Here is a 15,907-nt window from a genome sequence, read left to right on the forward strand (position 1 = left end):
AAATTTGAATGAGACTGGTTCTTAAGCTGTAGAATACTGAATGCTATTATCAAATGACTATACAAATTGCTGTTGGTGGAGTATGAGATCAGAGTCCAAATGACATAAGCTAGCATTATATTGTCAATAAATGTACACTCTGCACTATAAGTGCTCTGTAGCAATATTTTTAGGATGTGAAAATGGTCTTGCAAATTCAGCATAAGATTACAGGTGCATAGACATTTCATTTACAACTAAGGACACTAAGGTGGCTGTTTTTACAGTGATACACAGCCTCACACCTTATGAATAATAAATGTTGTATGTGACAGATTCTACTGGAAACACTGAGCTCTCAAAAAAGGGGGTATAAATGACAGCTTGGGCACTGTTTTGAGGTAAGATAAACGACTGACTGAGTAAACTCAGTCTGATCTTGAATATGAATTTGACACTTAGTGGGCTAGTGTACTTTTCAAATCTCTGAATATTTAACTATAGAGCTAGTAAAACAGTGGGTAAAAGGCCTGCACTCTGTTAGGATTTAGTATCTCGACATTTACCTGTAATTCCACATCAAACCAAAAAGGGTTTCTGTATCCAGCAGGTAATACTAGATAATCTCGGTGTTTTCTTCTGAGCCCAGTGTATAAATGAATCTGTTGTAAAGAACTGTATTTGTGACTGCCTATAACAACTGTTCAAATATTACCTGGCACAGAGTAAGGCTGTTCCCACTGGCTAAAATATACAAGATATAGTGTTAGTGATATTTATGCTCACTTAGTTTCTTATACTCACTCATGCTCACTTCGTTTCTTTGTACTAGCTTCCTGTTTGTTTCCAGTTGTAGTTTAAAGGGTTTATTCTAACTATGCAGAAAATACCTTTTGTCATGGTTGTTGTACATCACTCCCTCATGCACACTTAATGACATCCAATGCAAATATACATCATATGCATTCTATAAACTAGTATTCTCTTCAGCTAACCATTCCAAAGTTTGTATTCCAGAGGGTCAGACATTTTTGCCAATTTTTTTTCAGCTGGTCTAACCTGCAAATTACAGAGCAGTGCACTGTAGCTGACTAGAAATGCTATGAGAGTCAAGCTGTGGCAGCACAAACCTCAGTCCAAATGAACTTGCAATGCCTCATGGTAGAGTAAACTATCCTGCAAGCCTCTATTTCCTGGCCTTGACTACTTCTGGAAGCAGAGGTAGTTTGATACTTTTGTCATATGCTGTCTCTCTTTTGACTGTTTCCCTGTCACCAGCTTTAAGTTAAGTGAGGTTTAGGTTATGCTGGTGGATGAGAAACCTGGATGAGAAGCTGCTGACAACAGGATGAACTGTGGCAAAGAAGCGTATTTAGCATAAGTTGTGGGCTTACAGGCACCAGGGAGAGAGAGTAAGATGCACAGTGATTCAGCAAAGCTAAGGCAGACTGCAAAGTTAAATGGCAGCCTCTCTATGTTCTTGAAATCCTTAGGTCAGAAGTGTTTTACATATGGATGACATGCTGGTTAAATCTAAATGAAACCATTATATAAGAGAGAACACAGTGTTAGAATTCTGGTACTGTGCTATGAAATGGCCAGATTAGAGATGTCACTGCTTCTTTCTGACCTTCAAGTCCAGGAATGTGCAGAACTGGATCTGAGGAAGGATTGGAGGACATATTGCTCCTGTGCACTGTTCCACATGCTGCATTCATTCCCCAATTGTCTAGAACTGGGGAAGTATTAGTGACAGCAGGTGAGACTGTGGCATGAACTGAACTTTAGGGATCATGTCTGAGTCATTCCAGCGCTGACATCTATAGATCATTGTGATAGAGGTGCACAGTGGTATGTTTTTACCCTGAGTATTGCTTGAAGTTTAGTGACAAATGCTTTAGCCTCCAAAGCTCATGTGAAATTATAAACAGTGTCTCAGAATGACTCTGTAGAGCAAGAAGAAGGAGATGGTAAAACTGAGTAAGCCTTGGGGCATTTCCATGGAATATGTTCAATTTTTGAATGTAGACTGGGCAGAAGAAGTTTGTGTAGACCATATAATTAAATTCCTCCATATGATTATGATGTTAAGAAGTTATGTGGAAATCTGGTGGTGGAAGGAGGTGCAAACAAGAGATTGGAAAGTAGTTTGAGAAAACTGTTAGGGGAACATTAAAAAGGTATAGAAACCCAAAGCAAGGTGACCAGGAAACAGAAATTAGCAAATGCATTATGATTATGAGCAGACCTTGTTCTAGAAGCTAAAACTGTGTAGCTTAGCAAAGGATGGAGAACCATCTCTGTTTCCCGATACGGGCAAACGGTATTGAATTTGTTATCTTAGCAGATGTTTTGCTTTCTAAAAGGTGAGATAAATAATGAGTTATTTTGAGTCTTTGGAGTACTTAATGAAAGAGGCAAAACTCTGGTTTGGTCAGAGAGTGAAAGTAACATTTTAAAGGATCACTGTAATGGAGCAGCTGTGTTACCCTGGAAACAGTGAGAATCTTCATTAGGCAGGGTGCTGTTAATAAATATCTAATTGAGGATACTTGTAACAAAGCACAAATCATGCAGTATTAATTCAGTGTGTATTACCCTGAAGTCTAGGTCTACTGGGACAGACCATTAGGTAGTCTAAAAAAATTACAGGTCTTGTATTAAAAATAAATAGTAAAAAAAAGAAAAAAAAAGTATTAAAAATAAATGAGAGTAGGGGCTCACTGATAGCAAGATTGCTACGAAAGGTTGCCCATCTCTGTCAGATTGCAACAGTATGTACATAATGGGAAGGGAAAAGGGATGAGAAGAATTACATATTCTTTTGCTTAAATACAATGTAAAAACTGCATAGAGTGCCAGTATCTAGCTCTAAAGGACCTCTGGTTAACCAAGGGGAAAGAATCCTTAGTATATGAAAAGCAACTCACTGTCACTTGAGTTTTATTGTATACAAAGATGCAGAAAGGCATCTCTACACCTGTGTAAGATGGTTTCTTTTCCTGACATAATCCTCTCCCAGTAAATTCTGTGGAAGGCAGAAAAAAATTACATTCATTACCTATAATGTAGAAAGTATATAGGTAATGTGTTGCAGTGGCTAATGTGATGACACTGTTACTCCATTAAATCATTTTGTCCCACTGTTCTGGGCTATCATTGTAACTGATTATGAAGAGAAGTGATCTCATCCTTATTTCTAGTGAGCAGGGTCTGAGCTTTCTGAAGGATTATGTTTTGTTTGTCCCAATGTCTTCTGAAAACTGTGGTAATGAGAAGTGCTGTAGTTGAACCTGAGTATGAAGATTTTCAGATCATGGTCATGGAGTTTCTTCCCACAGTGAACAATGGAACACTGTTCCATTGACTATCTTAAGTAACAGCTCTGACTTAGAAAAGTAGTTACTCTAAGTTATTTTGTTCTAAAAAATAACTGAGGTAATAATCTTTGCCTGTACTGCAAGAGACGTGCATTAAATATTCCACCAATGAAATACATTAAAATTCAAGTTTCCAGACTGCAGTGCCTCAGTATTTAGCTAAAATGTGAGAAGTTTAACCATCCAAAATCCAGGATCAGGTTGCCCAACATTTCAGCTACCCAACCACAACACATATGGTATGATTTTCCAGAGAGAAAACTGGAAGAAGTGAAGTTAGGAGCCCTCCTCTCTATACTGATTTATATGGGGAATATAGACCTCTAGCTATATGTGGATTACGATGGTTTGAGTATCTTCTGAGTGTGGAACACAGGGAGCACAATATACAAGCTGTACACAGACTGTAAAACTTTCCAGTTTCAGTGGGTTTAAAGCATGATAGATACTTCCTTGTGATTGTTCTAAGCCAGCTGCCCCATGGTTCTTGTTTCATGAGAAACACTGTTTTGTACACTGGTTGTCTCTTTTCTTTTTCTTTATAGCAGCTGATATTTTGCCATAGACTTTCTGAGCTCCTCTGTATTTCAGGTCTCCAATTATTAAATGACAAGAAGAATAACCACATCTCTAGCATGCTGTGAAGCAGCATATTGTAACAGAACTGAGGCACTTGGCTAACAAAGCAAGGATCATCACAGAAGTGATTTTTGGATATTGAAGCACACAGCTTTGTAAAGAGCTGACTACAACGACCTGCTTAGCTTTTTACAGCAATGTGGAAGTTGCATCTTTTGTTCTCAGATGTGACTTAACCCACAATGGTGTTCTTTCCAAAGTCTTGGTAAATGACAGGACTGATGATAGGGAGTGTTGGTCAGTGAGAAATTAACATGAGCCAGCAGTGTGCACTCGCAGCCCAGAAAGCCAACCATATCCTGGGCTGCATCAAAAGGAGCGTGAGCAGCAGGTCGAAGGAGGTGATCCTGCCCCTCTACTCTGCTCTACTCTGCTCTCATGAGACCTCACTTGTACTGTGTACAGTTCTGGTGTCCTCAACATAAAAAGGACATGGAGCTGTTGGAGCAAGTTCAGAGGAGGCCATGAGGTTGATCAGGGGACTGCAGCACCTCCCGGATGAAGACAGGCTGAGAAAATTTGGGCTTTTCAGCCTGGAGCTGCAGAGACCTCAGAGTAGCTTCCATTATCTGAAGGGGACTACAAGGATGGTGGAGAGGGACAATTTTATCAGAGACTGTAATGACAGGACAAAGGGTAATGAGTTCAAACTTGGAACAGGGAAGATTTAGGTTAGATGCAAGATAGATAGAAATTCTTTACTGTGAGAGTGTTCAGAGACTGAGACAGGTTGCCCAGAGAATCTGTGGCTGCCCTATCCCTGGCAGGGTTCAAGGCCAGATTGGACAGGACTTAAGAGTAAACTGCTGTAGTGGTGATGCAGAGAGTTGACCAGTGTACAGGGGGGTTGTACAAGGGGGTTAGAGGAATTTGCTTGCTTAAACAAAAGTATTGTCTGTTGTAAATGCCTGCTAAGCAGAACAAAGGCACCTGGTCCTATTGATAAGGAAAAGCAGACACTTGGTCCTATTGATCAGCAGCTATTGATAAGGAAAAGCAGACACTTGGTCCTATTGATAAGCAGCTATTGATAAGGAAAAGCAGACACCTGAATCTACTGATAAGGGGGAGAAGCAGATGGTTTATGGCTGGGATACCGACCAAACCCTAAGGCCATATGTGAAGACTGAAAGGTGAAAAGTGCAAGAAGAGGAAGACTCATTTACTTCATCTTGAAGACCCCTAACCATAGGAGTAAGACTCATTTACTTCATCTTGAGACCCCTGCCCATGACCAGAGGGGGCACTGCGCAGGTGCAGAGGACCTTCTGGCTCATTATAATACGAAGCGGGGATAGGACATGAATATGTATAGGCGTGTTGGGCAACCTTATGAATATATATAACTTTAGAGAATAAATGTAGAGGGAAACAACACTGAGGTACGCATGACTTTGAGGAATTATCCCCGTGTGTCTCAGCGCTGAATAAAAAGCATACCTACTTTACAACTTTAATGAGTTGTGGAGTCAATCCGCGCATCAGTGGAAGGTTTCCTTGCCCACGGCGGGAGGTTGGAACTATCTGGTCTTAAAAGGCCTTTCCAACTCTTAACCATTCCATGATTCTATGGTACGGTACGTCAATATACATTATGTGTAGCAGCATATGCTGTACATTGGGCACAACTGCTATGCTCTTGACTGCTGGGCACACCACCGGCCTCTCGGTTTGTCCCCGTGTGCGGACACTGCCCAGTGCCAGTGCACTGCTGCGTGGGCAATCCAGGCCTTGGTGTCACGCTCCGAGGTAAGGCCAGGGCAGCGATGCACCCCAGCCTGTTCCGGTGCCACGCTCCCCGCTCTGGCGGGCACAGCTTCCGTGTCCGCTGGCCCTTCGGCTACACACACTGGGCAGACCCCTTCGCTGCGTGCCGCCCGGCTCCCGCCGCTGAGGCAGCGGCCTGGCCCTGTTTGGGCTGGCGGGAGCACTGCGAGCCGTTGGACTCCACCCGCCGTCCCACTCCCCCTCAGCAGCTCGGGAGGACGCAGTGCTTCCCCGGCCCGCCGCGGCCCGGCCCCTTCTCCCTCGGGCACCGCCCCTCCCCGCGCCGCCTGTGAATGAAGGCTTTGCCGGGCACAGGCTTGCAACGTGAGCTGAGAGGCTCCATGGAGAAGGCGGCTGCGGTGAGCGAGGGCGGCAGCAACAGCAGCAGCCGCAGCAGCAGCCGCCCCACATCGGCGGGCTCGTCCCCCTCGTCCTCCTCTGCCAGCCGCGGGCTGCCGGGGCGTCCGGCGGCGAGGCTGGATGGTGGCGGCAGCAGCCCCGGCTCGGCGGCGGCCAGCCCGGGGTGCACGCAGGCGCCCGGTGGCGGCAGGCGGCGGGAGCCGGTGCTGGAAGGGACGCTCAGCAAATACACCAACCTCCTGCAGGGCTGGCAGAGCAGGTAAACCGCTGGGCCCAGGGTCCTCACCCCCAGTCGCCCCCCGCCACAAGATGGTGTCCGGGCAGCCGCCGCCCCTTCACCAGCCGCCGCGGTCAGGTAGGCCGGGCTTTGCCGCCATCTCTGCCCGAGGCCAGGCGCCTTTCCGTTCCGCTTCCCTTCCTTCTGTGTTACTTGTCTTCCCAGACGAAGGAGCGTAAGGACGGGGCGGGGGCAGCCCGGTGCTGGCCGGGGCAGAGGGGAGTTAACGACGTATATGCTGCTCTCCCGGCTGCGCCCCGTTTTTAAGCTCCTTTTCTATCTCCTTAGACTTCTTATGTGAAGTTATCTTGGATAACTAAAGAATGAAAAACTGGGTGAGAGTTTCCCAAAATAAATGGTGAAAAAGTGATACGGTTGTAATTATTATTACAGTTACCTGTGTGTTAAGATCTCTTGTGTTGCTATATCATACCTGTTTGACAAGTCTTAATTTATGTTGAGAATGGTGATAGGCCCTGGTTCTGCAATTTGTTGGGTGTGGATATGCTGATGTGCATCTGTGGAAGTCCCTGGTTTTGAATCTTAGCATCTCGGTGTAAAATTGTTTACAGAGGTGAAGCCCAGACTGTGCAGTTAAAAATGCTGTATTGGGATCTGTTGAAATTGAGAGAGAAGCAAGTGCTACAGAGAACATTTACAGGACTAGTTACACCCCCTGCACAAACCTTTAAAAAACAAACACACACGCACAAGCCTACCAAAACCTCCTGTTGTTTATATTAAGCGATCCCAAGCAGTAAGAACATGGGCCTGGCTGGGACCTTGGTGTCCTGACATTAGTTTTAAAGCATTTGTAAGTGACAGAGTTAAATTGCACAAATGCCAGTGATGCTATGATGCTCACTCGTGTGGGGCTAAATCAGTGGTAGGAGTCGTGGTAAGAGTATAGCAGCACTTCCTGGAAAGTTTAAGGAGCTGGTCTAACTCCATACGCTGGAGGTGTGCCAGTTGTGAGTGATAATGAATATGTTTGGTATGGTTTGGACACGTGCTTAGCTCCACAGAAGTAGACTGCTTCAATGTAGACACAGAGAAGGCCCTTTACTGACATTCAGTTACTGTAGTTCTGTGCTAGATTCACGTTACACCTGTGTCTGTTGATTTATGTGGTCTTCCTGTAGTTTTCTTTAAAAACCAAATAAACACATCTTGACACCTAAAATGTAGGACTAAAATGCATGACTAAAAATTAAAAAAGCCCGAGACCTCTTTTTGTAGAAATGGTGACTCTTTACTCTGAGTGATTTTAAGGATCTCTTTCATGTAATCTGATGAAATTACAAAGAAGTCATTGCTTGTGAATCTTTGGATCTAGAACTACCTGTTTGTTGTATTTGGGAGCAGGTTAAATATTTAATAAGGCTGACATATAACATGTATAATCTGTATGTCCAAGAAACTTAGTGGTTTTCCATTATGTGTTCAGGTAAAAGTCACTTAATTGTACCACAGTACTTGGAAATTAATGTCTTGTTTATTTTTAGCAGTCTTTTTCTAATGCTGCTTTATTGTGCTTTGTCAGTTGCCAGTTTTACTTTCTGTTACTCTGGCTGTTTGAGCAAGTGGTTTATGATGACACAGAGCTTTTAGGCTAAATAACTTCTTTATTTATTTACTCCGCTCTGTTGATGTAGGTATCTGTTGTTTGGGATAGGGAATCTGATACAAGTTCTAAACAGAACAGCTGAAACAATGTTTACAGAAGTTGGTTTTACTATGTAAGATCCAATAAATGAGTAGTGATCTCCTAGGTTGAGTGTAGTTGTCTGCTTGACCATCTGAGTATCTGTTATGGAGTGTGTTTTCTGTGATTTGGAGGTCAGCCTGTAAGAGTTGCTGAGTAACTTCATAGCTGGCACCTGCAAATCAACCCAGAATGTATGTGTTACTGAATGATCATACAAATTGGTTCTGAGTTTACTTAATCTGAACAAACAGAAGATTGTTTAACCACATGATCAATACCTCCAGATGGTGTGAATATAGATAAAATGAAAGAATAAAGCAAAAACTGACAAGAGTTCAGCGATCATGGATTTGGAATGTGCTTCTTTAAAGTTCCTTATCCATTAGCTTATGCAATTTAAATGTATTTAATGTTAGTTTATGCTATGTGGTACTGAAGTCGAACGGCTTTCCTAGGTTACCCAGGACTTACTGTGCAGAGTAGGCTCTACAAGTCTAAAGAAATTACTGTTATTTGAATTATAATAATTTCACTTTTTTATCAGTTGTCCTGTAACAGGTGTATGAAAGATAGTTTAGATGAGGCAATTGAGTGTGAATACTGAAGCATAATACTGCATTTAAAACCATTAACTGAAGTAATTGGAAGGCCTCAAATTCAGTCAGTCTGGAGAGCTCTATTGCTTCCTATTTTCAGAATTTCTGAGGGTTTCTTGTTGATTACTAAAGAAATCTATTTGCTCTGCTCTAGCAGGTCAGGAACAACCTGATCGGGAAATGAGTGAGGTGGTTCTTCATCATTATAACTAGCAGAAGGAAATGCTGGGTTTTTGTTTGGTTGTTTTGGGGCAGTTTGTTGGTTGATAAAGGGAGTTGAGGGGCCTGGGCATCTAGATGATTTCCCACTAAAGTGTGTAACTTTCTGTGGATTTACATAGGTATGAGTGCAGAGAATGGAACTTAATCTAAAGCACAGATCTTTTGACGTAAGAATACTTGTGTCTGGTCGCAGACGCTGGGACATCTGACTTCACATACAAAATTACAAGTAATTATGTTCTCAGAATTGAAGTACTACAAGGAAGCATTTCTGTTGGGATTTACTTGTTCTGTGTGTGTGTGAGGGTAATAGCTTGTATTATAAGTGGGAGTTGTTGGATGGACAGATATGTCTGTAGAATAATCTCATGCAAAACCTATTTTGCCTGAATTAATTTGATATTAATGAAAAACTTACTGCCTATGTCATTATTACTGTGTTTTTTAATAGATCCATAAAGTGCTGTAAAGTCTTAAAATTCCATTTGACCAAAGTAATGTGAAATTCACCTGTGGTCTGCCTCCCCTTTTCCTTGAAAATGTTTTTAGCACTTCCAGAGTTTTGTCCTGCAAGTGTGTATGAGCCCTGAATCATCTGCTTTGGGCTGGGGCTTAAATTTGGATTTGTAACAGCTCATGGTAGTGCCGTTTCTTTTCTCAGTTGAGCTGCTCTAAGTTGTTTTGTAGCCCAGGTGTTTTCTAAAGCATTACTTTGGCATATTCCTCTTTCAGGTGAGACATGTATTGTGTTACCAGTCTGCATGAGTTGTGCCCGATGGTTGGCCACCACCAGGCTCCTTTTGGACTGTAGCTGTATAGGAATTTATATATATTTATATATATATAAATGCTGGGGAGAAGTCTGTCCGAGAGAAATAAACTGTTTTCTTAATATATAATAAATCATACTGTCAGGATGATAACAGTAGGCAGCAGATGCTTATTCAATATTTGTGAAGTTTGCTGAAATGGGAATTTTTTTGTTCTTACTAGAATCAGATTAACACCAACCCCTCCACATCATCTTTTTGTCTTGGTGTGTTTCTGGCACATCTACACAGCGCTTTGTGTAGTGTTTTGATACCTTTCAGGATTTCCTTTACATTTTGCTGTTGAAACTTTCTCTCTGTAAGTGCCATTAATGATCACTTACAAAAAGAGAACAAATTAAAAAGAAATCTCTTTAAGTGAATATCACTGCTTTCTTTGCAGGAAAATTAGAACTTTCAGTTAAGATGCACTTTGCCTTTGTTTAGTTAGTGGTTGATTAAACCTTACTGGTTTAATCACAGACTGGTTGATTTAGTTTGAACAGCACTTGCTGTTGCCTCTAAACCTGTTGGGAGAATGGAGAAGGCTGTTCAAACAGGGAAGTCAAAGAAGGAATTGTAACAAGGTGATGACAGAGGCTGAGAAATCCATCATTCCTTGCCCTTCAGTGGTGCTTTCAAGAAATATTTGGAAGAAGGCAACTTTGAATCTCAGGCTGAAATTGAAAAGGCTTAAGGAACTGGTTTGCACTCTGGAGATGTGGATTCTGGTTGGGGAACTGCCATGGACATTTCTCTTGTCCCCAGGCAGGTAATCAAAGTTCTTTGTTACTCAGCTGCTTGTGTCACATGATGTCAGGGCTGCTTATACCTATACAGAGGATAATCTAATAATCTAATGCATAAGATTCTTTATGATAATTAGGAAAAATCTGTGTAAAACAAATGACACTTGGACATTTTCACTCAGGGAGTATATTTGGAATTTGCAGGTGCACTTCAGAGCTCAGAGAGAGTCTTGTACCAGAGGGAATGAAGTGACAGACAAAATAGTGTGGTCTTCTTTCACCTAGATGTCACACTTAGCTTTCAGGCAGTGAAAAGAAGTGGCAGTTGGCACTAACACGGAGGCACTTACTCTTATCTAGGTTTTGTTATTACTAGCTTATTTTTGCTGCTAGCTTTTTGAATGGTGATTTCTGTGCTTAGCAACGCGGTGATAAATGTGGTTAGAGGGAGTGCATGTGCACTTCTGGCTCATTTAAAAACCCCCACCAGTTTATGAATATGGATTTTGTTCAAGTAGGAGAAGTGACAGTAAATTGTTAAACTAAGTAATGTGCCTGGAGTCTTTTAATGAGTATGTAAGAAAAGTATTCAGAAGATTTCCGAGTCATTTTTATATTAAAAAACAACTGTGTAATAAGAATAATAGGCTGAGAAAGTTGGGGCTATTCAGCCTGGAGAAGAGAAGGCTGCATGGAGACCTCATAGCAGCCTTCCAGTATCTGAAGGGGGCCTATAGGGAGGCTGGGGAGGGACTCTTCATTAGGGACTGTAGTGATAGGACAAGGGGTAATGGGTTAAAACTTAAACAGGGGAAGTTTAGATTGGATATAAGGAGGAAGTTCTTTCCTGTGAGGGTGGTGAGGCACTGGAATGGGCTGCCCAGGGAGGTTATGAATGCTCCATCCCTGGCAGTGTTCAAGACAAGGTTGACGAGACCTTAGGTGATATAATTTAGTGTGAGGTGTCCCTGCCCATGGCAGGGGGGTTGGAACTAGATGATCTTAAGGTCCTTTCCAACCCTAACTATTCTATGATTCTAAGAATGTATTTGGGCTTTAGCTTTTCCTAATATTCTTACTTTGCTTTTTATGACTTACCTAAAAGGCTGACCTTCTGAGTGAAAAGGATGCTAAAAATGCTGTAACTATTCATTTTTAATGTAAAATTATGTTCGTTAAATATGTATTATGAATGATGAAACAAAAAATATTGAATTTGGTTTGACTAAAAATGCTTGAGTTTCTTTGGTCCTAATACACTTCTGCAATTTTGTTTTCAGTTATCTTGGCATTGAGCTTTAGATCTTGTAGTCTTGTTGATATCTTACTGAGATGGTTGGTTACTTCTTGGAACCTAATCCAGGGAGGCAAAGTTTGCACATGCCATAGAATTTGTCACAGTTTCTGTTCCACCTAGACTTGTCTTTCTCATTGCATATCTGAGATTTTTTCTTATAGTGACAGAGGTTTCTGCTCTATAAATGTGGGAATAATTTGTCCAGCTTTAATCACTATTTAAAAAAATAGCCTGTTGTTCTGACACATGTCAGACTTTGACTTTTCATTGAATCTCATTATGCTGGTTGTGTATGAGTCTGAAGATAACCTCTCTCTGTGTGTGGTCTTTTTGGGCTGGCTAGTTAAAGTTTGTATGTATTTGGAGTATTTAGACCCATGCAGGATTCTTGTTGCAAGTCAGATCTGCCAGTAGTTTCAAATTTTCTCATAGTTCTGATTATTATTTTTTGGTATTTCATTTTTTTTTCTTCACATGTGGACACCAGAACTGTTTGTGCTTTCAGTTGTGCTTGCACGGGCTATCAAATACCCAGTGTTAACATCCCATTTCCTCCCACACAGTATCCCCTACTTAGAAAGTTCAAAGCGTACTAGTTTGTTAGGCCTCCATCATTATTTTTTTTTTGGAAACTAGGTTGCTAATTTTGCCTCATAAGTTTATCTGTTAGTCTGATAACACACAACACTGGGACTTCAGGTTCCCTGTGCCTCTTGGGTTCTCCAGATAGGATCTTTGTAGCTGCACTCTTGTTATTTCTTACTTGCTTTGCTTAAGCCATCAGTGGTGCAACGCCCTGGTGCTTGTTATGATGTTTTCTTACGATATCCAGTAACATATGACATAGTACTACCAAAATGAGTGCCAGAAGGTCAAAATGAAGAGTAGCACTTCACTATCCTTTTTTTTGGATGGGAAGGTGATAAAAAGGAGTGCTGTGGGAGCTGTCACCCTGCAGTACGCTCTCTCCACAGACAGCATGTTCTTGCGTATCCCCAGTGATACTTCTTGGGCTTTGTTGTGGTATGTGCATGCCCCTTTCTTGAGAGGGTAGAAATAGTAGTTAATTATTTGTTTGCAGAAGACATTTTTAAAATGTAGTTGTGGAAACTGATTATTAGGTGGAAGCATTGCTTGGACAAAACAGTCAGTAGATTTTCCTTATCCTAAATTTTTGTGAGTCAGTCTTTTTCCAGGTGAATCCTCTACCTTGCAATTACGAGGTTTTTGTCACTAGATGCATGATTTTATTTTGATGGTATTGGAATGCATGTTGTTTGCTGATGATAGCTGATTTTCATGTCATCAGCAATATTTGTGGAATTTTTTCCCTATCTAGGTCATTGCTGAGCATTCCAAAGCCAAGAAGTGGTTGCCAAAGAGCCCTATTAGAAATACATTCACTCAAAGATCCTCCTTTTAGGCTGGCTCCATCGTCTGTTTTTCAATGCAGTTAATCTGTCTTGTTCATTTTTTTAATTATACCTAAAACTCGGTGCTGCCTGCATTAGACATTGCTTCAGTGCTGTTAATATTCTGAAGCAAATTTCTGGTATCAGAAGCCCAGCAGCTTTTCTGGAGGAAGTTTGGTTTTAGTAAATTATCTTGCTTCAAATATCTTCTGTTTAAAAAAGGTACTGTATCAGCCATCCTGTTATTTTGTTGAGCATTGGATAGGCTGAGATGCCTATGTAATTAACTAGACTCTTGAATTTATACTTAATTGCTTGCACAGTGTAGTTTCCTTCAGTTTGGGAACTTCCCCATTGTTTTTGGTGGCAAGGAGCTGGATGCACCAAGTATTGATGAACTATAGCATTTTGAATCACTCACTATGTGTTTGGTGAAACCTAACAGTTTTGCTGATAGTAGTTTTCTGATAAAATTACAGTTTAAAATTTGGAGTGCTAGTCTGCAAAGTAAAAGGAAGGTTTATGTTGATATGTAGTATTAATTGCTTGGTACTTGTTTCAGGAGCCTTCTACAGGCTAAATGCAGTTGCTATTGTGTATCTCTTAGTCCACTCAAGAGCACTGTAGGTGTACCTGTAGAGGTGCCTTAAGGTATTTGACTGGAAAGGCCTTAGGCTATTAGTTAGATGGTTGTAAGTTGAAATCCCTAAATTAAGAGTTTTTGTAATTTTGGACAAGTTACTACTACAAGTTCATAGATTAAGTACATATTTCTTGGTGACCTAGGAAAGGGCTTTTCTTCAGTTATCCAGCTTTTACCTGTTGCAGTATCAAGAGTTGAGCATTGTCAGGTTCCCAAGATTTTTTTGTAAGATAAAAGTGATGATTATTTGATTTGCTTGAGAATGGACTTGGAGCACAGTTAAGAATTGTGATGGTGCAACCTGTCTAGGTCATTCAACAGGATATTTAAAAGTTAGAAGGAGTGCATAAATATAAGGGGCTCTGTATTGATAAAGCTTCTGAGTTTACCTTATATACAGGATTGTGAACCACGCTGCCACTTAAAGCTATATTGGTGGCTACATCTTTCACTGAGATAGGGTCAGGCTTTTATGTAAGGGACACATGCACACTGTGGGAAAATCTGCACACTGGAGTCAGACTAGTATGCTTAACCCTCACCAGGAGAGGGGTATGTTTGTTTTTCTAGGTCTGGAATATGGAGAAACCCTTCCTAGTAAAAGGAGAACAGTTTAAGTTACTGCAGGCAAGAGGAGGCATTCTGCTATTATGCCCCTTAAATTTATAAAATAAAGTGGGGGGAAGAGTGAAAACAGCCAGTTTCTTCCCTTTTTCCTGAGGTGGCAGGGAATTGAAGAAGACTTGTGTGAGGTTTCTCTGTACTGCTTTTGTCATGTTGATAGGAGGAAGATAATGACATTGATCATGAAAAAGGTACTGATGTGTAGGCAAGATGGAGCAGCAAAATGTGTTATTCGTTGCTGCAAGCGTTTGGGAGTTTTGCACCGGCACAGAAACCTCTCTTGAATGTTTTTTTTGTGCCTTATCGCAGTAGGGTTTTTATAGAAGCTCTGATACAAGGAAAGCAAATGCCTGGAAAACATAGGGTTAAAATACTTTTAACTTAAGTCTAAGATAGAGAACAATGTTTGTGTTTTAAGTCTGTGGTGTGATAACAGAATTTAATAGTCTTACTAACAAGAGTGAATTATTTCTTACCATCCTTCTAATTATCAATTAGTTTGGAGACAGTGACTTCCGAACATCTGCTAGCTTGTGATACTCCTTGTCTGCCCATCCTGTTCTGCTTGCAATAAATTTTGTACGAAGGTCACACTGTTCTAAATCTTTGCCAGCTATCAGAAACTTGCAGATATGGCTGTTTTTAGCTAGCTTTGTGATTACTGGGGCATCCAGCTGTGCCGAAGGTGAAAAGTGCACCATGAGGAAGACTGCTTACTTCATCTTGAAGACCCCTGCCCACATGAGGAAGACTACTTACTTCATCTTGAAGACTCCAGCCCACGACCATCAAGAGGGCAGTGCGCAAGTGCCGAAAGAGAGGAGACTTATGATAATGAGTACCTAAACTAATTGTAATATCCCTGCCCACTCTCCTGGGAACCTAATGAATATGTATGTTTTTGTGTAATAAATATCTGCTTGCTGAACTCCTCAGTGTGCAAGTTAGGAGGAGCAATCCCCCTTGCACCCGGCACCGTAATAAACATACATGCTTTATAACTCTCTCTGAGTTGTAGTCTGATTCCATGCTTCAGCTGCTGCTCTTGAAAGCAGACTAAAGCTCCCTCTCTTTTTCTCTCTCACCTGGAAGGTTTGCCTTCCACACCATAAGGTGTAGCATAGGTTTTGTCCTTTTTTCTTGTTGCCTGTGTTTTATCTTACCTGGTTATTAGGCTTTGATTTTGTGACTGCTGGGCTCACGTGCCAAATTTTATCTTATTTTTATTATGCAAGTGTAAGGAAAGGATAATTTTGCAATAGAAAAAAGGAGAAGAACAAAGAAGAGATGTAGAATTGTGGGAGAGGTTTAGAAAAGGAGTTAAATGCTCTGCAGGAATGGTGGATGGAAAGGGAAGAAACAGGAGAGAAGGAAGAATGATACCGAAGACAGGGTAGACCTTTGTTACTTTTTAGAAAAATAAAACAGGAAGTCATATAACATGA

At 41.2% G+C, this 15,907-nt stretch overlaps 1 protein-coding gene across 1 annotated transcript in view; it reads left to right on the forward strand.

Annotated features, from left to right (window-relative positions):
- Nucleotides 1–6,085: 6,085 nt before the first annotated feature.
- Nucleotides 6,086–15,907, forward strand: part of OSBPL10 (oxysterol binding protein like 10) — a 102,167-nt gene continuing 92,345 nt past the window's right edge. Inside the window, exon 1 of the mRNA XM_057424928.1 lies at nucleotides 6,086–6,384. Within this exon, the coding sequence (XP_057280911.1) occupies nucleotides 6,107–6,384 (278 nt within the window). The 5' untranslated portion in view covers nucleotides 6,086–6,106. The remainder of the gene's footprint in view (nucleotides 6,385–15,907) is intronic.

Source organism: Pezoporus wallicus, unplaced genomic scaffold (genome assembly GCF_028554395.1).
Source record: "Pezoporus wallicus isolate ANWC-B61680 ecotype Strahan unplaced genomic scaffold, APGP_CSIRO_Pwel_v1 contig_3181, whole genome shotgun sequence".
In the NCBI taxonomy this organism is placed as follows: domain Eukaryota; kingdom Metazoa; phylum Chordata; class Aves; order Psittaciformes; family Psittacidae; genus Pezoporus; species Pezoporus wallicus.